This window comes from Salvia hispanica, chromosome 2, assembly GCF_029641045.1.
Source record: "Salvia hispanica isolate PSC_SH4W2 chromosome 2, Shi_PSC_v1, whole genome shotgun sequence".
In the NCBI taxonomy this organism is placed as follows: Eukaryota; Viridiplantae; Streptophyta; class Magnoliopsida; order Lamiales; family Lamiaceae; genus Salvia; species Salvia hispanica.
In genome coordinates this window covers 22,844,867-22,867,642 of record NC_142693.1, presented here as the reverse complement: position 1 = coordinate 22,867,642, position 22,776 = coordinate 22,844,867, and the positions used below count along the sequence as shown (strand labels likewise).

Sequence of the window (22,776 nt, the reverse complement as noted above, 5' to 3'; positions counted from 1 at the left end):
TGCTTAGCTGATCAGTGCACCATACGAAATCGTCAGCAGAGTATGCATTACGTTGCTAATGCTTTTAGCACTCGACGTTGTGAATGACCAAACACATAACAATCATTCATAAATACAAATATGCTTTGCTGGTCTGCGCACGGCGCGAAATCCTCAACACAATATCAAGCATTCCGTTGGGCATGCTTTTTCAACAACATTATCCATTTATTTACAAAAGGACTCCAAACTCACGGTAAATTGTGGATTCAAAATTCAACAGTGTAGATTACTATCAGACAAAAACCAATAGTTTTACCCTTTTATCTACAACCAATAATCAGTCAGTTTCCAGTCTAGACAGCATATTCACTCACATCACCCAATTATTTCTTCTCGATTTAGAAAGTCGGCCAGTTCGAAAAATGTTTCCATAAATTAACCACTCCTAAACACTGTTAAATTAATTATTCAGCCGCCAGATTTTTCCTGTTCAATCAGAGCGTGGATGATGTTGTCTCAACTTCAATTCATCTAGTTTTGCTGACCTTCTTTGTCATGGTTAGTTTTCTTTAAATAAATTGGGTTTTTTTTGCTTGTTAAAGATTGGTTTTTGTCAAAAATGGAATAAGATCTTTGTTTCTCTTTGTTGTGAGTTCTTGGCTTGAATGCACTTTTGAATCTTGGGTTTTTCTTGAGTTTGTGAGATGGGCTCTATTTCAATCTGTTGGTGGAATAGTTGATGGTGAGGATTGAGCAAATGAGCTAGCTTTTCCCAAAAAAGATTGCTTTTTTAATTAGTAAATACAATAAATATTATTTGCTGTGAGATATTGGCTCAAATGCACCTTAGAATCTTGGATTTTGGTCTTGTTTTGTCGAATGTGTTCCTTTTGTTGCTGAATTCTTGAATTTGTTGATGGGTTCGACTTGAATTTGTGGGAGGAATTGTTGATAGTGAGCTAGCTTTTCCCAGAAAAATGTTTTCTTTTTTATAAAAAAAATTACTTTCCTTTTGCAAGTGAGGATAATTGGTGCGGGCCCACTTTGAATATCTGGAGTTACGTGAATATATTTGTGACTCCATAAGGAATTTGAGTAGATACGATTAATAAGTGATATTGTTGTTTACCTGTCTTTTGATGATTGGTTTTCTTGAATTGTTGAAATTGGTTGCTTGTGTGTGGAAACATTGAGTTTATCTTTATCTCATTGAATGAATCTTGTCTCTCTTCTTTCATTCCTTTGCTGTGTCTTCTGATTTAGTTTTGTTTGAAAGCTAGCATTGGTGGCTAAAATGATCACAACTCTTAAAAAAATCCAGTCTTGATTGGATTGGAAATTTGAGGAAATTTCTACTCAAGGTTTGTTGTTGTTGTATGGTTTGGAGTATTTAGCCTGTATTCGATTTCGTATGTTTGAATGTTTCAATATTGGTAGTGATAATGCAGAGGTGTGTTATGTTGCCATTTGGTTTGTGTGAAAGGATGTTTTCTAGCCACGTTTCGACCCTCGTTGATAGCTTTCGTTAGGCTTTGTGTTTCTGTAGCTCAAACATGACTTGATGTCAAAGCCTAGTGACTAGGCCTCGAGCCTCAAATCATCACGACTCGAGTTCAAGCCATTTGATTACTCGAGCCTCTAGTTTCTTGGATCTAGCCTCGTTCAAAAGTTGAATCGAGGGGGGATGAGTTAGCTAGAGTGCCATGTTTCGGAAAGAGATGTTTCCTTAGCCATTTTGAGCCTTTCTAGCCTTGTGGATAGCGTTCGTAGGCTTTGTGTTTCTTTAGCTCAAACATGAATTGGAGTCAAGTCATCCATGGTTCGAGGCTCAAGGCCTACTGACTTAACCTCGAGCCTCAAATTGTTACTCGTGCCTCTCGTTTCTTCGCTCTAGGCTTCAAACGATGAATTGAGAGGGAATGCTTTAGCTATAAAACTTCTTTTCACAAGACTATGCTATAATCATATCGCTTCGTGATGCATTGACATTCCTAGTTCTGTTTTCCTTTTTCCAGATGGATGAGCTATTGCTGATTGCTGACTGCAGTTCTTGAACTGATGGTTGCGGTTTTGGATTTCTTTTAAGCTCGAATCATCGCAGAATTCCTTCAATTTTCAGTCTGTTCATGGATCATTGAACATGGCTCCTGCATTATTCAAGAAAAAGCGTTCGAATGAAGTCGAAGCCTCTGGGGCTCTATCGAGATCTCTGCACGTTCTACCTGCACTCTCCGAAGAAAAGTACCCCAAGCTTCCCGATTCGCCACAGGTTACATTAGCGCACGAACTGACCACAGACCTACTAACATCCGACACCAGAACAGCCGGGCATTCGTTCTCGTCGGCCTCTGTTAGTCTCAGTCATTCCTCCTCTTTCTCGCCCGACTCAAGCCGTTTGAGAGTTCCACCTTTCATCTCCGAGGCATTGAACGACAGGGGATCTTTCCACTCGAGCCAATCTTCCCCTACCGTTGCTAGAGATGGCCAGCCGGAAAGTAATGACGTTTCATGGACTATGGACACCTCGGATGCGCCTCCTCCCCACAGAGACGTGGTGCCATCGGATGACTCAGCTAGGAAAACAGACTGGCGGGAGTGGGCCGATCAGTTAGTCACACCGGACGACACGCTTGATTTGAACTTGAGTGATCTTCTTGTTGATGTCAATGTTCCAGATCTTGATGCCAAGGTTTGCTTCTCAACTCTGTTATTTTATGCTAAATGAGTCAAGCTTTGAGCTTAGTTTTACTCGACTCGACTTACAGCTGCTCGAATTGCCACCAAACTTCGCAACGTACCAACCTCAGATCCAGGAGCGTCACCTTCTTACAGTTTCTACTGCGCAGACGCTTCCTGCGGTCGCCTCTCCATGTCCTTCGCCAGCAACCAAGGCACGGATGCGTTGGACGCCTGAGCTGCACGAAGTTTTCTCAGAGGCTGTTACAAAACTAGGTGGTGGCGAACGTAAGTGTCTTACAGACAACATAAAGAGAGAACTGAAACCACTATAAAAGTCTGTCAGCAGAAACTAATACGAGACTAACTATGCAGGAGCTACGCCAAAAGGCGTGTTGAAGCTCATGAACGTCGAAGGCCTCACAATCTACCACGTTAAGAGCCACTTGCAGAAATACAGAACCGCGAGGCACAAGCCGGAGTCCTCAGAAGGTTGGGATCGCCCCTATACTCGTCTTGATTCCATATATCATAATCCGTCATGTATTGATAAACTTATGTTTGTTAGTTTTGGATGTAGGAACACCGGAAAAGAAAACGAGGAATCTTGCTGAAACGGCACCTCTGGACCTGAAGACGTACGTTTCTTTTAAATTCATACATCTGAGCTAAGATTTTTCTTATTAATGTCTATCTATACGAGGCAAATATCCATGGCACGTTACAATTGTTATAGTAAAAGTCGATTTTTCGTGCATTCTCATTAATGATATTCTCCCATGGCAGTGCAATGGAGATAACTGAAGCGCTCAGATTGCAGATGGAAGTTCAGAAGCAGCTTCACGACCAGCTTGAGGTATGTTCTTCGAGTCCCACCATGAATTTGAGCTCGGACGTTCAACTTTTTGGCTTGGCTCGTTTACAACCCTGGACTCCTATGTGTTTGCTTTAATAGAATACTCTTTTTTGGGAAAAAAATGAATGTTTTTGGTAAAGGTTGCTTTTGAAATTGATGTGTATGGGGTTTCGATTGAGTTGCTTGTTTGTATACGTTCGAGCTTGGTTACGAGCTGAAGATGTAGGGCAGCTCGTAACGTGCTTGACTTGCTAATGCTTAATGTGTCGGGTTCGAGCTAGGCTTGTGTAGGTTAGTGGAGTAGTTCATTCTAAATTGAGAATTTACTTGATGATTGAAATCTATGTTGCTTCAGATTCAAAGAAATCTGCAGCTTCGGATCGAAGAACAAGGGAAGCATCTCGAGTTGATGTTCGAGCAGCAGCGGAAGATGGAGGAAGATAAACAGAACGCCTCGTCGTCAAATAGGGGCGATAACAGCCCATCTCCAACGGCAGAAACGCAACCTTGCGTTGGTAAAACTGACGCAGAATCCAGCGCCAAAGTGGCCTCGCCTCTCGAGCATTCGGAAAAGGAGTCCTCCGAGGACCATGAGGCGAATGCAGGTGGCGAAAGCAGCCCCCCGACGAAACGAGCCAAGACCGAAGAGACAGAAGACTCTCCCAAGAAATCAATTGATGTCACAATCTGAATGTTTTGAGGTATTTTCAAGAATCAGAATCTGTTTCCATTTGTGTAGATTGAAAGACTCATTGTTGATTGTGATTGAATTGATGCATTGATGCTCACTTGTTTTTGTTGGAAAGTGTTACAAAATCTTGTTACAAATTACATAAAAAAGTTGATTCTAGATTTGTAATTGAAGTGCATGTGAGCATTATTGCACAATGGAAGAAATGTTTACTTTGTTGTGTGATTTGTTTCCTTGGTTTTTAAATCTTGCAGGTGAATCCACTGCTTTCGGTATCCACGTGTATGTCATGCTATAGCTCTTCGAGAAACCTAGGAAATGTTGATAGAGGTATTATGCATATTTTTCCGACAAAAGAATTCGGCTCGAATTGACTGCGTTCTTAACTCTTGTCCTGTTTTTTTCTACAAAAGAATTCGGCTCGAATTAACTACTCTACTCTGAATCTATGATTGTATATTCTTTTGCCGGCATTAATTAATTAAATGTCTAATCTAATCGATACGATTGGCGCGGTGTTTCAACACCTCGTCCCTTAAGCATGAGGTCAGAGATTCATGCAGATTCATCTTTAATTTTTATGTACTCGCATTTTAGGATGGTTGTTGTAAAGGTTTCATCTTTTAACTGTGATGAAATTTAGTGTAATTTTATATATACATTTCATTACAATCTTTGACTTATTTTTTTAATATTATGACCAAAAAGACAAAACATACTCTATAAGTTTGAGAAATCAATTAACATTTGGTGGTTCGATTTCAATGCAACAAAAACAAAAGTCCAATATCTAAATAACATGGCATAATAGTTGAGAGGTCACTATTACAAAATTATAATCCAAAGTAGTGATTATCATGTTAGAGAGGTGCCCTCTATTTAATGGCAATAATAATTTTGAATGGGTCTCAAGTCATTTTCTCCAACTCATATATTCAATTGAAATATAAAAAATTGAATAGGGACAAAAGGACAATTATGCCCTTTTAAGAAACTTGAAAGTAATCTCTCACACTCCATTTTGTCATAATTTGCCAAATTCGAAAGAGATTAATTAAATAAACATCCACAAATCACAATCACAAAAAAAATGTAGGTAAGAAAAATAAAAAATTCTCTTATAATTAGATAGCTTGTTATTTATATTGGGTATATATATAGGTTTAAGAATATGATGGAAAGCACAATATTGGTAAGGTACAACATGTGATAACATTAATATTTGCCAACCAAACTTGTCACTATTTATAGCACTTATTTTTACTATTTAATGTGGAAGATTTAATGCAATAAATATGAAAGAAAATGTGAAAAATTGTAGTACTCATATAAGAACATATATTACGATTCATGAAAAGGAACAATAAAATACTCCCTCCGTCCCGCTTTAGGAGTCCCGGTTGATCAATTTTGGGCGTCCCGCTTTAGGAGTCCCGGTTGAGATAAATTAATAAAAAATACCTATAAAGTGTTAAAAGTGGGTCCCAACATCCACTACAACTAATAAAAAAGTGTTAAAAGTGGTCCCAACATCCACTACAACACTTATTTATTGGACAATTAATTAAACGTGGGTCCCAACATCCACTACAATATTTATTTATTACACACTCAAACACTTTTTTCTTAAAACATGTGTCCGACTCAACCGGGACTCCTAAAGCGGGACGGAGGGAGTAAAATGTATACCCAAACTAGAAATATTATACAGTGTATGATCTAAAAATACACATTTTTATTTAGAGTGAACTTCAAAAATGATCCTTGGACTATGGGTTTATCTCGAAAATGGTCTATGGACTTTAAAAATATCACCAGTAGTCCCTGGACTAAGGGTTAATATAAAAAACGGTCCTTTTGCACTGTTTCGAGACGAAAATGCCCTTTTGAGGGAGTTTGGGGAGTTTGGGCAATTTGGTCTTTTTACACTTTTAACATTTTAAATCTGATATTATTTCAGTCATGTACTGAATCTGATATTATTTCAAAATTATCATTCTTCTTCCCTTTTGTCATCCTTCACTTTGTTTCTTTATTTCAATATTAGATTTAATTCTACAAAATTAAATTTTAAATTTCAGTTTTTGAATATCAATAAATTTTTTTAATTATAAAAATTAATAGTCATAATCAATATTTGATAGTGTCTAATATTTAATCAATAAGATATGACAACGCCTTAATTTTAATCAATATTTAATAGCTTTAATCATAAATAGATCATATAACACGATTTATTCTGAAATAAATATGTATCTAATGCAAGACTAATATAATTTTCGTTTATTAATTTGAAAACAATCAAAATGACTAGAAAATTTCAACAAAAATAATCCTATATAAAATTTTTAGTCAACTTCATAATATTCAATCACAAGCAATTATAACAACCGAACGAAGGCTAAATAGAATAACTCTTATTTTTCCATCGTGATTAATATTATCTTTCTGTACTTCTTCAATTCAGCTGAATATTATATTAAATAACAAAAATTAATAGTTTTAATCAATATTTATAGTGTCCATGAATTAATAGTTTAATTAAAAAAATTTATTGATATTTAAAAATTAAAATTTTAAATATAATTTTATGAATTAAATCTAATATTGAAATAAAGAAACAAAGTGAAGGATGACAAAATGGAAGAAGAATGATAATTTTAAAATAATATCAGATTTAGTACATAACTGAAATAATATCAGATTTAAAATGTTAAAAGCGTAAAAAGACCAAATTGCCCAAACCACCCAAAACCCTTTAAAAGGGCATTTTCGTCTCGAAACAGTGTAAAATGACCGTTTTTGATATTAATCCTTAGTCCAGGGACTACTGATGATATTTTCAAAGTCCAGGGACTATTTTCGAGATAAATCCATAGTTCAGGGACCATTTTTGAAGTTCACTCTTTTATACTCTTTTATTTAAGTTGACTTGATTATTTCTTTTTTTCTTTTTTATTAACTTTTTTTTCAACTGAAAAGGTACTCCTAATCCTAGTAGTACTTTGTATAGCTGGATATTCTGATTGGACAAAGATTTTATCTGACGTTGTCACTGGATTCTTCACCGATACATGAAATGTCGTAAATAATGTCCTTTATTTTATGGAGTGAATTAGGTACATCATATTTAATATAGTGGTTTCTAAAAATTTTTTAGTACAATGTACTTATCTATAGGGTATATTGTTAAGTGGGTAAGTTTTCTTTTATTGGAGAATATCAGGCCATTTCATATTCAATCTATAAAGGAAAATATCAATTTTTATAATGCGTGAGCCACTTAGCCTACATGAAAGAAGGAAATTCAGATTAATGAAGAATAATTTAACTATAGGCCAATTTTCACAATTAAAACAATATAAGCACTTATTCCCATTTAGTTCGATTCCAACCCCTTAAAAATCAAGATCTTTTAGAACACCCATACTTTCACATATCTAACTATATTCAATTTTGTAAAAATTGCAATGAACTATTCATACTAGTACCATTTTCACACTATTCAATCTATCTAAATTTCCTTATATAACCAGGTTTGATTATTTTGTCAGCTGAAGTAACAATTTTGAGAAAAAACCAAAATGATAAAATTCAGACAAATGTATAGTTTGTTGGTTGTCTGCTGTTAAAACAAAACAAGAACAAGACTGAATGCTCTCCTCTCTTTTATCTCTCTATGTTGTCAGAATCATTAGTGGGCCGCACAACCCCATCTCTTTTTTCTCTCTAAGCAGTCCCCCCTCCCCATTACCTGAGCTGCAGGCCTTGGCCTCGGTGAAATCCCCATATTGCCCCTCTCTCTCTCTACAATTCAGATGTGGATATTTCTCTTCAACTTTATATGACCCTTTTTTTCACATTCAAACTGAATCTCTCTTTCACTTCAGAGGAAACTCGTGCATGTTCCAACCTTTTGTGTTTTTGGAGGGTTGTTGAAGAAAAAGGCATGGAACAGATGTTTTTCTGTTAGAATTAAGGTTGTTTTATTTGGATAGTGTCACAAAATTTCAGTTTCAGGTATCTCTTACATTGTATGACTTCATCTTGTGTGTGTGTGTGTGATAGAGAATTTAATTGCATTTGAATTATTTTTTAACTTTCTTGATCTCAATCAATATAATGCATTTTTGCTATAGAGGAGTGGGGAGAGTGAGAATTTTGCAATGTGATCTTGATAAATGATTTGTTTGTTTATTTACATAATTTTAGTTCATTAATTCTTATACTTGTTTTCATGCAAAAATCATTAATTTGGAGAGAAATTCAAGATTTTCTCACAATAAAAATTATACTATATGTGAAGAAATTGGTTAGGAAACAAGTGAATATTTGATGTTCCAATAACAAAATGGGGAAGAGAAGGTCTCTGTTTTCAGCAGTGAAGAAAGCAATCACTTGTCAATCCAAACAAAAACAAGAAAAGGTAGTTTAAAAGGAAAAAAATCTTCATTATTTCAAAAAATTTAGCAAAATTACTTTGATCTTCATCTTTTCTATTCTCAGAGGACTAGGAAAGGAAGAGGATGTTTCAGGAGGCAACAGAGCGTGAATATGGAGGCTGTCGGTGCGGAGAAGGCCATTGTCCTTCGAGAAACTCCACCTCCAGCGCAGGAGGTGAAGTTGCACGAAGCGGAGAGCGAACAGAATAGGCACGCCTATTCGGTTGCTCTCGTGACCGCCATGGCTGCTGAGGCGGCCGTTGCAGCAGCCAACGCTGCTGCAGAGGTCGTCCGCCTCAGAGCTGCAGCGCATGGCTCGGGCAGGACGAAGGAAGAGATGGCCTCCGTCAAGATTCAGGCAGCTTTCCGAGGATATATGGTATGGTTGAATGAATGAATGAATTTCTTTAGTGTTGGATATTAGTCTCTTTTTTTTTTATTATTGTTAATTGCAACATTCAATTTTAAAATGTCAAAACAGACTCGAGCTCGAGATATTTGGCAGAACGCTAACCTTGTGTGTGAATTTAGGCAAGGAGAGTTTTGAGGGCTCTGAGAGGCCTAATGAGGCTGAAAACCGTGGTGGGAGGGAAGTCGGTCGAGAGGCAGGCGGCCGCGAGCTTGAAGTGTATGCAGACGATGGCTCGTCTGCAGTCTGAGATTCGTGCAAGGCGAACCCTGTTGTTGGAGGAGAATCCGTCCGTTCACAGGCAGAACGGGTGGATTCATGACGATGATCTCGACAAGTCGAGAGGATTTGTGAGTTTTTTGGCCTTCAAAGGGTGCATTACTAAATTTCTTCAAGAATTTTAGTAAGTATGGCTAAATTGCGTGTGTGTTTTTTTAATCAGAAAGGGGAAAATTGGGATCAAAGTTGCCGATCTAAAGAGCAGATTGAGGCAGATATAAATTATAAGCAAGAAGCTGCTAGGAGGAGAGAGAGAGCCTTAGCTTATGCATATTCACATCAGGTATATATATATATATATATAATGTATTTTTTGTATTAGTTTCTTGAATAAGTTAGTTGTGAAATTATGCATTTTCATGAGTGTGTTGATTTTTGTGTCATTAGACTCTTAAAAATCTCTCGGATTCCACAAACCAAGCGTTCGTGGATCCGATCAATCCCGGGTGGGGATGGAGCTGGTTGGAGAGGTGGATGGCCGCGCGGCCGTGGGAGAAGGGCGACGTGGCCGAGTACGAAGCCGCGGCAAAGGCAGCCTCGGGCCGCGCCGTTGCTATTCGTGGAGACACGAAGGTCCAGTCTCCGACTGCCCAGGGAGGCCGGCGGCCTCCCGGCAGGCAGTCACCCTCGACTCCCAAGTCGAGGGCCGGAGGGAGGATTAGGCCTGCGAGCCCGAGGGGGGTTCTTGTCACGGATGATGACTCGAGGAGCCTGAATAGCACCCAGTCCGAGCAATGCCGGAGGCGGAGTAGCTATGCGGGCTCGTCGTTGAGAGACGATGAGAGCCTTGCTAGCTCGCCTGCGGTTCCGGGCTACATGGCCTACACGGAGTCCGCACGGGCTAGGTCACGGTTGCCTAGCCCGCAGGGGTCGGAGACAGCCGGTTCTGCAAAGAAACGACTGTCTTTCTCCGGTTCCCCTGCCCGACCGAGGAGGCATTCGACTCCCACGAGGTCGGGTGCTAGCCCTTAAACGGCCCGGCACGACTGGGAACACATAATTTGTTTGGTGTTTTTGTATTCCTTTGTTTGTGTGTGCAAGTGTTGTTAACAACTAACTCAAAACTTTGTGTTTATTTGTGAATTGATTCGTGTTGATTTATAAGTGTTGTTTCCTTTTGTAGTATGAGTAGAATTCCACTAATTAATGATGCGTGATTGTGAGGTATCGAATGAACTATATATTTTTCTTTATTATTTGAACTTTCATTTTATTTTATATTTTTTGAACTTGTATTTTAATTTGATCACAATCTACATATGTCTTAAAACTCTAATACACAAAAAAAATCAATTTCTCATACAATATATATGCCCGAATTCAAATACAAATACTATCGAACATAGTAAATTATGTAGGGGCAACGTTTGAACTAGATGTGTTTGACTAAACCATCGTTGGCTCGTGAAATTGAGAAACTCTTTAAAATTTAGGCCTTGGAGTTGGCGCTAACCCGACAATAGGGCAGCTCCCCCTAACCCTTTGTGTTCTTTCACACCTCCTCTACCTTTTGACACCGACAACGACCTTCATCATTGTATTCGACCCTACAAGTTCAGGGTTTGCAGATCCACTATTGCATACGAGTGTATTCAAATCGAGCCGAGCCAAGCCAAGTCGATTATCATCGTACTCAAGCTTGTTCTATAGTATCTAACTAAGTTTCAAACTTTGTTTATCGAATATCTTAGAAACTCACGATATATTCATTGGTTACTTAAGGTAAACAAAATAGCTACGTATTTAAATTTGGCATAAGGAGGATATGTACTTATATTTAGTTAAAATTTTATATTTAGTTAATAATTTCATTTTTCAAATTAAATCACCTAACGAGCTTGCTCACTAGCTAATAAACCGAATATCACCAAGTAACTTGGTTTTTACAGATCAAATAAAAAACATTATCCTTTTTCATTACAGATTCCATCTCATTGTCATTTTCCCAAAAAAACAAATCATCGAATTGCCCAAAAATCATATTCTAACACTCAACCAATCCCATCTCACCTCGAAAACACCAAAAATCCTCATCACATTCAGCTCCGATCAGCCAACCAGTCAACTCCACAAACAATGGAAGAAGAAACCAAATCAAATCCCCAATCCCAATCCCCAATCATCACCACCGATCAAATCCAATCCAGACCCACCAAAATCCGCCGCGAAACCCCCAATTTCCCCGAAGAAATCATCGCCGAAATCCTCTCCCGCCTCCCCGTCAAATCCCTCCTCCGCTTCCTCTCCGTCTCCCGATCATGGCGCCGCCTCATCTCCAGCCGCCACTTCATCGACGCCCACCTCCTGATCTCCTCCAAAGATCCGATCTTTTCCCGCCGGAGAGCCATCGCCACCGTCCTCCTCCCGTTCTACACCCTGAAGCACTGCTCCCTACATTCCCTCCTCGCCGGCGCGGCGGCGGACGCCGCCGATTTAGACTATCCGATGAAGAATCCTCGCAATTCGGCACGCGTCGTCGGCAGCTGCAATGGGCTCGTCTGCATCGCCGTCAACGGCAAGCATTTCTTCATATGGAATCCCTCCACAAGAAAGCATCGGAAATTGCCCGATGTGGATGGTGATTTGAAGAGGGGTTTGTTCATTACTAAATACGGATTTGGATATGTTGAAGCTAATGATGATTATAAGGTTGTTGGATTCTTGTCTGGATTTTGCAATGGTGGGAGGTATGAGAGTGTGGTGAAGATCTATAGCTTGAGGGATGATTCTTGGAAAGTGATTGATGTGTTTAAGGATGGTTTGCCCTTTGATGATAGTGGCAAGTTTGTGAGTGGGAGCCTTCATTGGGGGAGGAGGTTTGGGGTGGATTCTAAGTGGGAGATTGTGTCTTTCGATCTGGGAAACGAAACTCGTGGGGTTGTGAATGAACCGAGCTACTTGGATCGCGGGTTTGTCCCGTCTCTAGGGGTGATTGGGGGGAGCCTTTGTGTGATGTGTGATTACCCTAAGATTAGTGTGGATGTGTGGGTGTTGAAGGTGTATGGGGTGAGTGATTCTTGGATGAAGTTGGTGGTGATTCCGTATCTTGATGATCCGTGGAAAGGTCCCTATTCGACACCTTTGTGTGTCGGAGGGAAGGGCGAGGTCTTGTTGGTTTATGGGTCGGGCTTTGTTGTGTATGACGAGAAAGAGGGTTCGTTTAGGCGTCCCAAGATTAGGAATATCGATACTTTTCTTGAGGCTGATGTTTATGTTGAAAGTTTAGTATCTCTAGATCTTTAGCTAAAGATGTAAAATTGTTGAAATAATGTAAATTCGGGGAGGTGGGGGGGTGGGGTTTACTCTATTGGATGAGGCGTGGTAGAAAAAATGGTAGGGAGATGTGCATGGGCCACCTACGGGGATCGCAGAAAGGTACATACTGGACGACAAAGGCCAATCCGATTGCGCCACATGGCATCAATTGCTGCTAATTTTGAAATTTTTTAATGCATTTCTTGATATTACGATGTAATATAAAATCTCAAGTATATAATTTTAACGCATTTATTGATATTACCGAGTAATCCGATTTCATGATTTTAGGGACTAACTATCCCTAAAATGGATAGCAATGATCTGTCTAACTATCCCATCCGAATTGTTGTAGTATTATATAGACAAAAGGAAAAAAAGAATAAAAAAACAATGTTGCAATGAAAAATACATTACTCTAAATAAGTTGTGATTTCAAGAAATTATAATGGTCGAAAATAAAATAAAAGAAATAAAAAAACAGCAAACATTATGAAGAAGCTTAAACACCATCCCACACATTAGTAGTTGGAAGATTAATGAATGAAAGTAGCTACTCCTATTGATTTAGGAAAGGTCGCATCCTAAGGGCAACGGGTTGAGGAAGAGACAGGCCACTGCACAGTCATCAACCATTGAAGTTGGATACTTATACCCCCATGCTCTAACTGCTGCTTCCACTACTGCTTGAGCTGCACCCGAGCGTCTAGGGCAAGTGCCCGCGATATCTACCACGTCCTCGATAGAGAGCACCTCCCAATCCTAAGATTTATGCCTCAACAAAATGAACAATTAATGGAATAAGAGTAGGTAGAGATGTTAGTGGGTTAGTTAGTTATTTACCCCGGCTGTTGCTAACACTACAAACTCGTCTTGATCAGTGATGCGTCTCTGAGTGATTAAAGGCCACTCTATGAGGTATTGAGTGTCCTTGCGAATGTGTGGCTCGGGCCCAGCTGATTTACGACAACTTGTGCATTTTTGGATAAGCTCACGAATGTGAGTCAATCGCACTGAAATCAATGCATTATTCTCGTCTCTCCTCCCTAGTACAGCTCCCGAGGCCCCCATTTGTGCAATTGTAATATCTTCACCCTGTTAAATACAATAATCTCAAGCCAACGCATTATATGCAGTGTATGTTGGAATTGCAGTATTATTAAGTGATGAAAAAGTGTGTGTATGTAACTGACTCAATTCCCACATCAGTAGTAAACAGACTAATTTTTTGGGCTGAGTTATCATGTTTAGTCTTTTATCAGTGTACCTGTTTATGCAGTGTGATTGATGTAGTAGTTGCACTAAGGTAGCAATCAAAATTCGCGGCATCGGCACCATTTCCGACAACCTTATTACTATAAGGCACAGGGTTACGGCCGTAATGCACCGCACTGAAGGTCGACATTCTATCATCTAAGGCCATGAATGCAATTCCGGGATTACGAATGGGCAGACTTTGGGAGGAAAAGCAGGATCCCATCGTTGATGATATTCAATACAAATACAAATTCAAATACAAATACACACTCCTCCTTAAATAAATAAATTTTTGAATCTCATCTTATCGGCATAATTTTGAATTTTTAAAGTAGTAACGGGCAATGCAAACCATATTTCCTACCCTGTAAGTAGCTGCGTTGTTAATTAATTAGATGGGATTTAATATTGCAATTTTGAGATTATGTATTTCACTTCCCACTATAAATTACTTTTACGTGGTTTTACATTTTGTTTTTAGAATTAATCAAATTTGAGCTTGTAATTAATATTTAAAATTTTAATTAGTAGGATTTTTATTCTATTAATGGTGTAACAAGTGACTCTTTTAAAAGTTAAATATAAATTGTACCTAGACCAAAAGTAAGAGTGAACAATAGGAGCATTTTTTGGGCTTAGGCGTGACAAGAGGAGGGCCGTCAATAGCTATCAATTTTGAATTGTTAACGCATTTCCTTATTTTCCTCTAGATTTAATTATGTAATACTAGTATATTTTGAAGTTTCAAGTAATTTTTGAAAATAAACGATGATCCGAAAAATAAGTGGTAAAATCATGAATATTATAGGTCTAATTTAAATCTGATTTGTGGCTCCCTTGTTCTGAATGTTTGGGCTTTACTTGAAAAATTATTGAGATATGTGAATAATATACAGACAAATGATTAATCACAACAGTTTGGGATTTATTTTAAAAAGAAATGCCAATAGCTTATAATAGGACGGATGAAGTAATAAAGTATGGTCATGACTCATAATTTAAATTTTGATAACATATTAATTAATTTCAATTTTTAATATATGTTTGATAAGGGTAGTGTTGTATTATTAACTACAATTGTATAATAGCCTTTAGATATTCATATCTATATCATCAATTCCGAAATGTCAATACGATAAACAAAAACGTCAATAACGTTATTAAAGTCAATTACAACAAATTAGTGGTAACTAACTTTTGAAAAATATTATATAACTTTAAAACGCATATAACTTTCTCGATTTAAATTTTTTTTTTGCACAACATATATCAAATTAAAGATAATTTCATAAGTATTCTAACGAGATCTCACTTGCATATGTTCCGATGTCAAATTTTGAACAAAATTTTGAAAATTTTCAATTCTTTCATACAGCAATAAATGTCAACATAGTATATAAAATATGTCAATATAATACATTTAGAATGTCATTCTTAAAACAATGTGTTGACGTAAACAATATATTGACAATCTCAATGCATTGTGTTGATCAAAATACTATATTGACATTTTCATCCAAAACCTTAATTTGATAGTTCTTTTATCTTTTTCGATTTAATTAATAAAAATGAAAATTACACGTGGTAAATTTTAGACTACTAGATTTAAAATCATATGGTTATAAATTAATTGTAGTTAGCAACTAAAGAGTGAGTTAGCAATTCTCACTCCCATGTTTGGTAATATATAAAAAGGTTAAATAAAATTTTATAAAATATAACTTTCATAAAAGCAATAAAAAGTACTCCGTATAAAAAATTGAGGGAGAGTTTAATATTTAATTGTATCTAATTTCAATAGAATGGAGCTGAAATAAAGATGGAATCCGATTCTTGAAATTTATAAATAAGCAATGATTGAGAAGCGCGAAGTTGTTGCTTCGAAATGTAGAATCTCAAGAAGCTGAGCATGTGCACTCATTTGATTCTCTCCATCTAATTTTATAAAATAAGTATGATTCTAGCACCCTATCTAACGAGTGGCATTGTCAACCGTTGATTACATCTCAGATTTCCCCTCAGCTGCTTCAGCCCCCTTTGGTTGATGATTGCTTGATTTGAGGTAAAGAAAGGGTTAATTTTGCAATTGTAGCTGAGGAGTTTTATGTGGAATTTGTGAGTTCGAGCTTTGATTTTGAGTCATGGTGGTGCCAGACAGTGATCCTTTGCAGTCCCTTTTCAATTCAGTTCATCTTGCGTTTTCGCCTCTTGGCTCGAATGTTCACAACTTAGCTAAAAATCTTGATTGTTGCTTTAATGGGGTTTTGAAGAATGTGGGTAGCAATTTTGATGTTAGGAGAGGGGTGGATTTGAATTTGAATTTGTCGAAAAAACAGTTGCAATTTGAGGTGGCATTGCCCTTTTTAGCTGATGGTAAAGATAGCTCTTTTATTGGTGATTCTAGTGAGAGAGTGGAAGTGGGAGAGATGGTGTTTGGTGAAATTAAGCCCAAGAAATCGAATGGCGAAGAAGGTAAAGATTTCCCTTTTGAGCATTTGATGGGATTCTTGAGTGATCAGTTGAGCCATTTCCCAAAATGTAAGGATGAGTTGAAGGTGCTCACCGGTGTTTCAGAGGGTAGACAAGCACGTGGGGGTGGATTTTTTGCGAATTTGAGGTTTTCTCGAGTGAGAGGAGAGGAATGTAGTGGTGGTAGTAGTGACAACGTTGATCAGAATGAGTTGTTGAGAGCTCATTGTTTCAAGTTTGTGACATTGAAAGAATTGGTTGAGCATTCACCTCCAATAGGGGGGTTTACGAAGGAAGATCATCCAGACGAGAAGGAGCTTCTCTCGGTGCAGCATTTCTTCAGATACACTGAAGCTGAAGGCATGTCATTTGTTTCAATCTCATCTTTTGCTTGATTGAAATTACTTTATAGCTTGATGTGGATATGTGTTGATGTTTTGATTCAATGTCTCTTTTGCTGGGCTTGTTGCTGGACTTACATTATAGTATATCGATTAGGGGCTCGTGATGTTAGTTAATGGAAATAGAGCTGTCGAGGTGCAGAATGTCGTGATACAAAATGCAAGATCCACTTGAGAATGAGCTTTACTTTAGACAGTTTGGATTGGAGAGCCCTGTTTCTGATTTCGATTATGACAGATAAATACCTTATGAGTTTACTTGGTTTTCAAAACCTAGGGTGGATCCGTGAGTAGTGCACTATTTCACGCAGGTTTCCAGTTGCTAACGCTACCTTTTGGTACCGGAAAAGTGGACCACTCCTAGATTTGATAACGAAGTTAACTTATTAGGTACTAATGTCTTGCTATCGAAAGCATAGGACGTTTGTAAATAAACGCACATACTTTCTGCTATAAAGTGATATTTCATGTTTGATTCGTTAGCTTAGCAGAAACAAGTGATTACCAATGATATGTCTTATGCAATCTTGCAACAGTTCATAATCCCGGAACTCTCTTCCCACAGAAAAACGGTTATTCCACGAGCTGGACAGAGATGGCGATGGGAAAGTTACCTTGGAAGATCTCGAAATCGCTATGGCAAACAGAAACCTGCCTAGGAGATACGCAAAGGAGTTCATGAAGCATACTAGGAGCCGTATGTTCACAAACTCTTTTGGATGGAACGAATTCTTATCTGTGATGGAACAGAAAGAAACAACCTCTCTTCGAGCTTATACAAGCCTGCGCTTGAGCAAGCTCGGGATGCCCCAGAAAGATGAGATTTTGGCGTCGCTGAAGAATGCAGGACTTTCAGCTACTGAAGATAATGCTACGGCTGTGATGCATTATCTCAATACAAACTACGAAGAATCTAAATCCTACTCACACTTTCGAAGCTTTGTAATGTTACTCCCTTCGAACAGCGTTCCAGGAAATCCACGGTAGTGATGATAATTTTGCGTTCTTGGTTAATTCATTTTCGACTGGTTTTGATTTTGCTATGGCTTGCGACTAAAATGCGCTTTACGATTATCTACAGAGGAAACAGCTCCACAAGAGCCGATGCTTCTGATCCCCCTCGAGTGGAAATACAAAGGGATAGTGTTTTCAAAACAGCATTGGCTGGAGGGATTTCGTGCTCATTCTCTACGCTTTTAATGCATCCCATCGACACAGTTAAGGTATCGCCCGTTCTTGCCTATATATACGTATATTCATACTATTACCATTGACACGGTACACTATTTTTTCACCTTAAAAACCTTCATTTGTGTATAGTGTTGTTAGCTCAATACACATTGTCTGAATTCTTGGTTCCGACTGGTTTGAACAGACGCAAGTTCAAGCTTCGTCTGCACTATCCTTCATAGAGATTATGTCGAAGCTCCCTCAGCTTGGACTCCGCGGATTATACTTGGGATCCATCCCAGCTATAGTAGGCCAATTTTTGAGGTATAATCTCAATCTCGAGCTAGTTTTTCTCCATTAGTTTTTACGCGATTTCTTACCATTTCCGGATGCTAAATTTACTCAACTACGCAGTCATGGCTTGCGAACTGGAATCTGCGAAGTGACCAAGATCGCCTTGATAAACGTCGCACCTTCACTTCCAGAATTACAGGTGAGAATCTTCTTCGGTCGATACCCTTGATTGACTCTTTAACAGAGAATCTCGTCTGTTTAACGTTGAGCGTGGCGTTTAGGTGGAATCTGCGGGGTCGTTCTTGGGGACTTTTCTGGGGACAACGATGCGAATTCCGTGTGAGGTTCTGAAGCAAAGGTTACAGGCGGGCCAGTTCAACCACGTCGGGGAAGCTCTGGTCGGAACCTGGCAGCAGGACGGTCTAGGCGGCTTTTTTCGCGGCACTGGCATGACTCTCTGTCGAGAGCTACCGTTCTACGTTGCTGGATCCGGCCTCTATGCCGAATCCAAGAAGGTAGAGTTTTTATTTTCAAATTCGATTTCTTTCCTGCCTTTTCGCATTACGACTCGGGAAAAACGTGTACGGTCTATTATCAAACGAGCCAAGCTCGAGCTTGTCCAAACGAGCCGAGTTATGTTCGGCTTTGTTCACTTACGCCCGTGCTCCATTTCAGGCGGTCCAGAAGCTTCTGGGACGGGAGCTGGGGCCTTGGGAGACCGTCGTGGTCGGAGCCGTATCAGGCGGACTAACTGCCGTCATGACAACTCCGTTCGACGTGATCAAGACGAGGATGATGACAGCCCTCCAAGGAGAGCTGACGACGATCTCTGTTGTCGCGCTCTCCATTTTGCGCAATGAAGGCCCCCTTGGGTTGTTCCGAGGGGCCGTTCCGCGCTTCTTCTGGGTGGCTCCGCTCGGGGCCATCAACTTCGCCGGCTACGAGCTCATGAGAAAGGCCATGGGCTAAATAAACGCCCTTCTCTACACATATTCTTTATATGTTTTTGAGATTTGGTTGATGATTAACACTAGATATGAATCAAATGATAATTACTCTCTCCGTTCCATGAAAATTGCTCCATTTTTCCATTGTTGTCCGTACCATAAAATTTATCTCATTTTACTTTTTACCTTTTTTTTTATAGTGGACCTCATATTCATATTCACATTTAATTATAAAACCACCCCTAACCTTTTCAACTCACTTTTTATTATATTTTTTAAAATCATACTTGGTCAAAGATAATCTTTGTAGGACTGAGGGAGTATTTATTTTGTCATTAGTTCAATGGTTCATCTAACACGGGTTATAGTTGAGTTAAAAGTTTAATCAAGATTTAATTCTTAAACGATAATTGATTGGTCCAGGGTAAATTTTAAACTAAATTATTTATTCCAAACATCAAATCATAGATAACTAACTAATTGGGATTTCAACTTCAAACACATGATAAACATCACTTCATAAAACAAAGGTTAATGTCAAGGCGATCCAAATTTGACGAGGAAATAATAAGAGCAAAAAGATTCTTGAAATGATAGAATTAGGCAACCCCACACAACAATTTTCTTAAATATATTTTCAATCATATCATATGACTAATATTTTGAATTTAATGATATGATATATGCCCTCTTTTTCCTTAAAAAAATTAGGTTGTGGAGTATTTCTCCTAGTTCAAGTCGGCCCCACACACTCTTGATGCTACATCGAGAAATCTAAAGTTATTTTATTGTCCACATTATTTTAGAGAAAAAACTAACTATGCTAGTAAATCAGGTCTTGCTTCTGGCAGTCGGTGGGTTAAGACCTCCACCTTAACGGACTACAGCGTACCCTGATTTAACCCTCTCATATGATGTCGGGTCGGAGTGTGGGAGCCGCCAAGACAACGGAATCGCCTTTTTTGTTACAATTGAAAAAAGAAATTTATTGTCTGAATGAAAATTTAATTATACTGGTAAATTCAATTTTGCAATGTTACTTCCCGAACAAAGATATTTATCGTATGAATTATTTTATAGAACAAATTAATGATACTAGTAAATAGAGTCTTGCAGTTGCAACATCCTCAACAAATAATTTTATCGTTCCAATTATTTTATAGGCAATATTAACAATACTAGTAAGTTCGATAGTCTTGCATGCAGTAGTAACATTCCGAACTAACAAAATTTATTATCCGATTAATTTATAGAAAAATATTAGCAATATAGTAAATCTAGTCTTGCAGTTGCTACATCTCGAACTAAAATTTTAATGTCTGATTCTACAGGAAAAATTAATGATACTAGTAAATTCAGTGTTGCGCTTGCTACATCCAGAGCTAAGAAATGTATTGTCTGAATTATTTTATTGGAAAAATGAAAGATACTAGTAAATCCAGTTATGTAGTTACTAGATCTTAAACTAATTAAGAAATATATTGTCTTGAGTTATTTTATAGAAAAAATTAACCATACTAGTTAATACGTACACTCAATTGTTACATCCCAAACTATAAAATTTATTGTTCAAATTATTTTATAGGAAAAATTAACGACAGTAGTAAATCTAGTTAACCAATTATAAAAAGGGAAAATAAACAACTAATTATAATAATACTCAAACTAATCATTTGAGGTTATTTTTTAGTAATTACTACACTTCTTTTCAATATATATGAACTCTCTCCTATATCCATCATGTCCAAAGGGGTGAATTCCCCATCATTCCTTCATCAAAGAAAAATGTAGGATTCCCATGGTATTGCATTTCATCATCAAGGGGTGATGAATTCTCATGAACTTCTTTATTTTTCATGTTTTGGCAAAATTGATCCACCAAATTTGCATTTTGGCATTGCATGTTCAGTACTTCAGCTTGTGCTTGAGCTAGCTCGACCCGAAGCTCGTCGAGCTGCTTCTGGAGATGGCAAATCGTGCCGACGCACCCATAGATTGGGTCCCTTAACCTAGCCTTGGCTTCATAGACCATACTGGTCACAGCATCTCCTCTTTGATCTTCTGGAATTTCCTAATTTAACAAAAATATTTTTTAACAAAATATGTTAATTTTAATTAGAATAAATTTAAATATTAAGTGTTTATCACGAGTTGATCAAAGCATTTTCAAATCAAGATTTTGCATGACATTATAATACTCATATACAAATATGTGCGTGTCTTGTCGTCGTACCTAATTTTTTCGAAATATTTAGTAAATAAATTTTTTTGTCTTTTATATGAAATCAGAGTTGAATTTTGGGTTCATGCATGTTGTACTATTTGATGGTAAGAATTTACAGAAATTATGTGTCGTTTTATAATTGGGTGCCAACTCCATTGACCATGACAAAATCTTGAATTAATTTGGTGATATATACCATACTACACATATAGTATTATGAAGTATACAGATATTGTTTAAGAAAATTTATTTAGTCATGCAACTGGGATTATCTCTTATTTCTTCATGAAATAAATATTTCTAAGTATCATGAGATTTAATCAAATTAATATTCACACACACACACACATATTATCGTGTATGCATGTTAGTATATAATTATTAGTTGAAATAGATAGGAACATCAACATATGAAAATAAACTGCATAACATTTAGTTAGCTCATGTGATTATATAGCTCCAAACTATCAAAATAAATCGTTATTTATCGAGTTAAGTGATCAATCAAACTCCCGACCTATTAAACAGAGGGGAGAAGAGTCTTACCAACAAAGTTCGCTTACAAAATTTTCACTCTTTATTAATAAATGAATTACCTGAAGAAGTTTAATAATATTGCTAGCTCCGAAAATCCGGTGAGCAATGGCGAATTTGTGAGGCTCATTGGGAGGGAAGTAGGGCGCCAACACGCATTTGTCGGCGCAGCGGCGCCTGAGGGTCTTGCAAGCCGCGCATGGTGTGAGGATCGCCGTGGTGGCGGAGACGGTGTTGGGGCGATGCATCGGAGGGGGTTGGCTATGGATTTGTTATGAGTAGTAGTATATGAGAATGTCGAGTATAGAACAAGAGTTATATATAGAGTATTATATGTGTGTGTGTATGAGAGATTGAGAGGTTTCTACTTTCCTTTATCTATATGGGCATGTAGCTACGAAGAAAAACTCAACCTTATTTCATAGATGTCATAATTATAAAGGAATGATGTGATATTTGTACTATATTATTATGTATGCTAAATTTAATTTTCTATTTTGTGTGGTTATTGTTCGGATTGTCGACTGCAACAGTAGTTTGATATTGTCCGCTTTGAATGAAATCCACACGGATTTATTTTTGGATCACTCCCATGCAATCATCACATGTCCGCTTTGGGTGAAGCCCACACGGATGACGCAGTCATAACATCGAGACATTACGAGTCCGACTCGAACTTGAGTCATCTTGGGCCCCACTCGACCTGGCTCTAATACCTCTTGTTCGAATTGTTGATTGCATAGTAGTTTGATATTGTCCGCTTTGGGTTTCGGAATTTGTTTTTGGGTCACTCCCAAAAGGCCTCAAACCAATTGGGGTTGGACAAAAATTATATACACCTTCCAACTTTCCTTAGACTTCGTGGAATGAGTTTGTACTAGTTATATACT

The 22,776-nt window shown here is 37.8% G+C and overlaps 6 protein-coding genes across 9 annotated transcripts; 4 read left to right on the top strand and 2 right to left on the bottom strand.

Moving 5' to 3' along the window:
- The first annotated feature begins 212 nt into the window (after positions 1–212).
- On the top strand, positions 213–4,707 carry LOC125223346 (protein PHR1-LIKE 1-like). Of its 3 annotated transcripts, none has more exons than XM_089066150.1 (8): positions 213–540; positions 1,998–2,671; positions 2,748–2,946; positions 3,034–3,150; positions 3,227–3,296; positions 3,445–3,514; positions 3,870–4,215; positions 4,460–4,707. In XM_089066150.1, exons 2-7 carry the CDS (start codon positions 2,123–2,125, stop codon positions 4,203–4,205), a joined length of 1,341 nt encoding a protein of 446 aa, XP_088922276.1. In that variant the 5' UTR covers positions 213–540; positions 1,998–2,122; the 3' UTR covers positions 4,206–4,215; positions 4,460–4,707. The 3 variants fall into 3 exon arrangements, with proteins under 3 accessions (XP_088922276.1, XP_088922277.1, XP_047982421.1); XM_089066151.1 differs by having other exon boundaries at positions 215–540; positions 3,239–3,296; XM_048126464.2 differs by lacking the exon at positions 213–540 and adding an exon at positions 858–1,343.
- Positions 4,708–7,969: 3,262 nt separating this feature from the next.
- LOC125223360 (protein IQ-DOMAIN 3-like) lies at positions 7,970–10,531 on the top strand. 2 transcript variants are annotated; one of them, XM_089065561.1, is made up of 6 exons: positions 7,970–8,185; positions 8,512–8,631; positions 8,712–9,026; positions 9,179–9,406; positions 9,499–9,618; positions 9,723–10,531. In XM_089065561.1, the coding sequence occupies exons 2-6, from the start codon at positions 8,557–8,559 to the stop codon at positions 10,305–10,307; spliced, it is 1,323 nt and encodes a 440-aa protein (XP_088921687.1). In that variant the 5' UTR covers positions 7,970–8,185; positions 8,512–8,556; the 3' UTR covers positions 10,308–10,531. The 2 variants fall into 2 exon arrangements, with proteins under 2 accessions (XP_088921687.1, XP_088921686.1); XM_089065560.1 differs by having other exon boundaries at positions 7,971–8,225.
- Positions 10,532–11,282: 751 nt separating this feature from the next.
- Positions 11,283–12,849, top strand: LOC125223370 (F-box/kelch-repeat protein At3g23880-like). The gene has a single exon (XM_048126495.2). It carries the CDS (start codon positions 11,412–11,414, stop codon positions 12,576–12,578), a length of 1,167 nt encoding a protein of 388 aa, XP_047982452.1. The 5' UTR covers positions 11,283–11,411; the 3' UTR covers positions 12,579–12,849.
- A 119-nt stretch (positions 12,850–12,968) lies between these two features.
- Positions 12,969–14,070, bottom strand: LOC148931821 (putative protein phosphatase 2C 33). The gene is made up of 3 exons (XM_089064906.1): positions 13,858–14,070; positions 13,434–13,685; positions 12,969–13,352 (listed from the first exon to the last, which is right to left on the bottom strand). Exons 1-3 carry the CDS (start codon positions 14,068–14,070, stop codon positions 13,158–13,160), a joined length of 660 nt encoding a protein of 219 aa, XP_088921032.1. The 3' UTR covers positions 12,969–13,157.
- A 1,592-nt stretch (positions 14,071–15,662) lies between these two features.
- Positions 15,663–19,256, top strand: LOC125223339 (uncharacterized). Its single transcript, XM_048126453.2, has 7 exons — positions 15,663–16,676; positions 17,283–17,700; positions 17,799–17,940; positions 18,093–18,211; positions 18,302–18,380; positions 18,463–18,696; positions 18,857–19,256. Exons 1-7 carry the CDS (start codon positions 15,989–15,991, stop codon positions 19,148–19,150), a joined length of 1,974 nt encoding a protein of 657 aa, XP_047982410.1. The 5' UTR covers positions 15,663–15,988; the 3' UTR covers positions 19,151–19,256.
- Positions 19,257–20,723: 1,467 nt separating this feature from the next.
- On the bottom strand, positions 20,724–22,167 carry LOC125189449 (LOB domain-containing protein 1-like). The gene is made up of 2 exons (XM_048086728.2): positions 21,949–22,167; positions 20,724–21,199 (listed from the first exon to the last, which is right to left on the bottom strand). Exons 1-2 carry the CDS (start codon positions 22,132–22,134, stop codon positions 20,867–20,869), a joined length of 519 nt encoding a protein of 172 aa, XP_047942685.2. The 5' UTR covers positions 22,135–22,167; the 3' UTR covers positions 20,724–20,866.
- Between the last annotated feature and the right edge of the window lie 609 nt (positions 22,168–22,776).

Bases quoted from the DNA above. Each gene is read 5' to 3' on its own strand.
- LOC125223360 (XM_089065561.1), top strand. From the start codon at position 8,557: ATGGGGAAGAGAAGGTCTCTGTTTTCAGCAGTGAAGAAAGCAATCACT. The intron at 8,632-8,711 runs GTAGTTTAAAAG...TTCTATTCTCAG, and splicing joins CCAAACAAAAACAAGAAAAG to AGGACTAGGAAAGGAAGAGG. The intron at 9,027-9,178 runs GTATGGTTGAAT...GTGTGAATTTAG, and splicing joins CAGCTTTCCGAGGATATATG to GCAAGGAGAGTTTTGAGGGC.
- LOC125223339 (XM_048126453.2), top strand. From the start codon at position 15,989: ATGGTGGTGCCAGACAGTGATCCTTTGCAGTCCCTTTTCAATTCAGTT. The intron at 16,677-17,282 runs GCATGTCATTTG...CTCTTCCCACAG, and splicing joins CAGATACACTGAAGCTGAAG to AAAAACGGTTATTCCACGAG. The intron at 18,212-18,301 runs GTATAATCTCAA...TCAACTACGCAG, and splicing joins ATAGTAGGCCAATTTTTGAG to TCATGGCTTGCGAACTGGAA.
- LOC125223370 (XM_048126495.2), top strand. From the start codon at position 11,412: ATGGAAGAAGAAACCAAATCAAATCCCCAATCCCAATCCCCAATCATC.
- LOC125189449 (XM_048086728.2), bottom strand. From the start codon at position 22,134: ATGCATCGCCCCAACACCGTCTCCGCCACCACGGCGATCCTCACACCA. The intron at 21,200-21,948 runs GTAATTCATTTA...TTGTTAAATTAG, and splicing joins ATATTATTAAACTTCTTCAG to GAAATTCCAGAAGATCAAAG.
- LOC148931821 (XM_089064906.1), bottom strand. From the start codon at position 14,070: ATGGGATCCTGCTTTTCCTCCCAAAGTCTGCCCATTCGTAATCCCGGA. The intron at 13,686-13,857 runs GTACACTGATAA...TGTATTTAACAG, and splicing joins CAATCACACTGCATAAACAG to GGTGAAGATATTACAATTGC. The intron at 13,353-13,433 runs GTAAATAACTAA...CATAAATCTTAG, and splicing joins TAGTGTTAGCAACAGCCGGG to GATTGGGAGGTGCTCTCTAT.
- LOC125223346 (XM_089066150.1), top strand. From the start codon at position 2,123: ATGGCTCCTGCATTATTCAAGAAAAAGCGTTCGAATGAAGTCGAAGCC. The intron at 2,672-2,747 runs GTTTGCTTCTCA...CTCGACTTACAG, and splicing joins TTCCAGATCTTGATGCCAAG to CTGCTCGAATTGCCACCAAA. The intron at 2,947-3,033 runs GTAAGTGTCTTA...CTAACTATGCAG, and splicing joins AAAACTAGGTGGTGGCGAAC to GAGCTACGCCAAAAGGCGTG.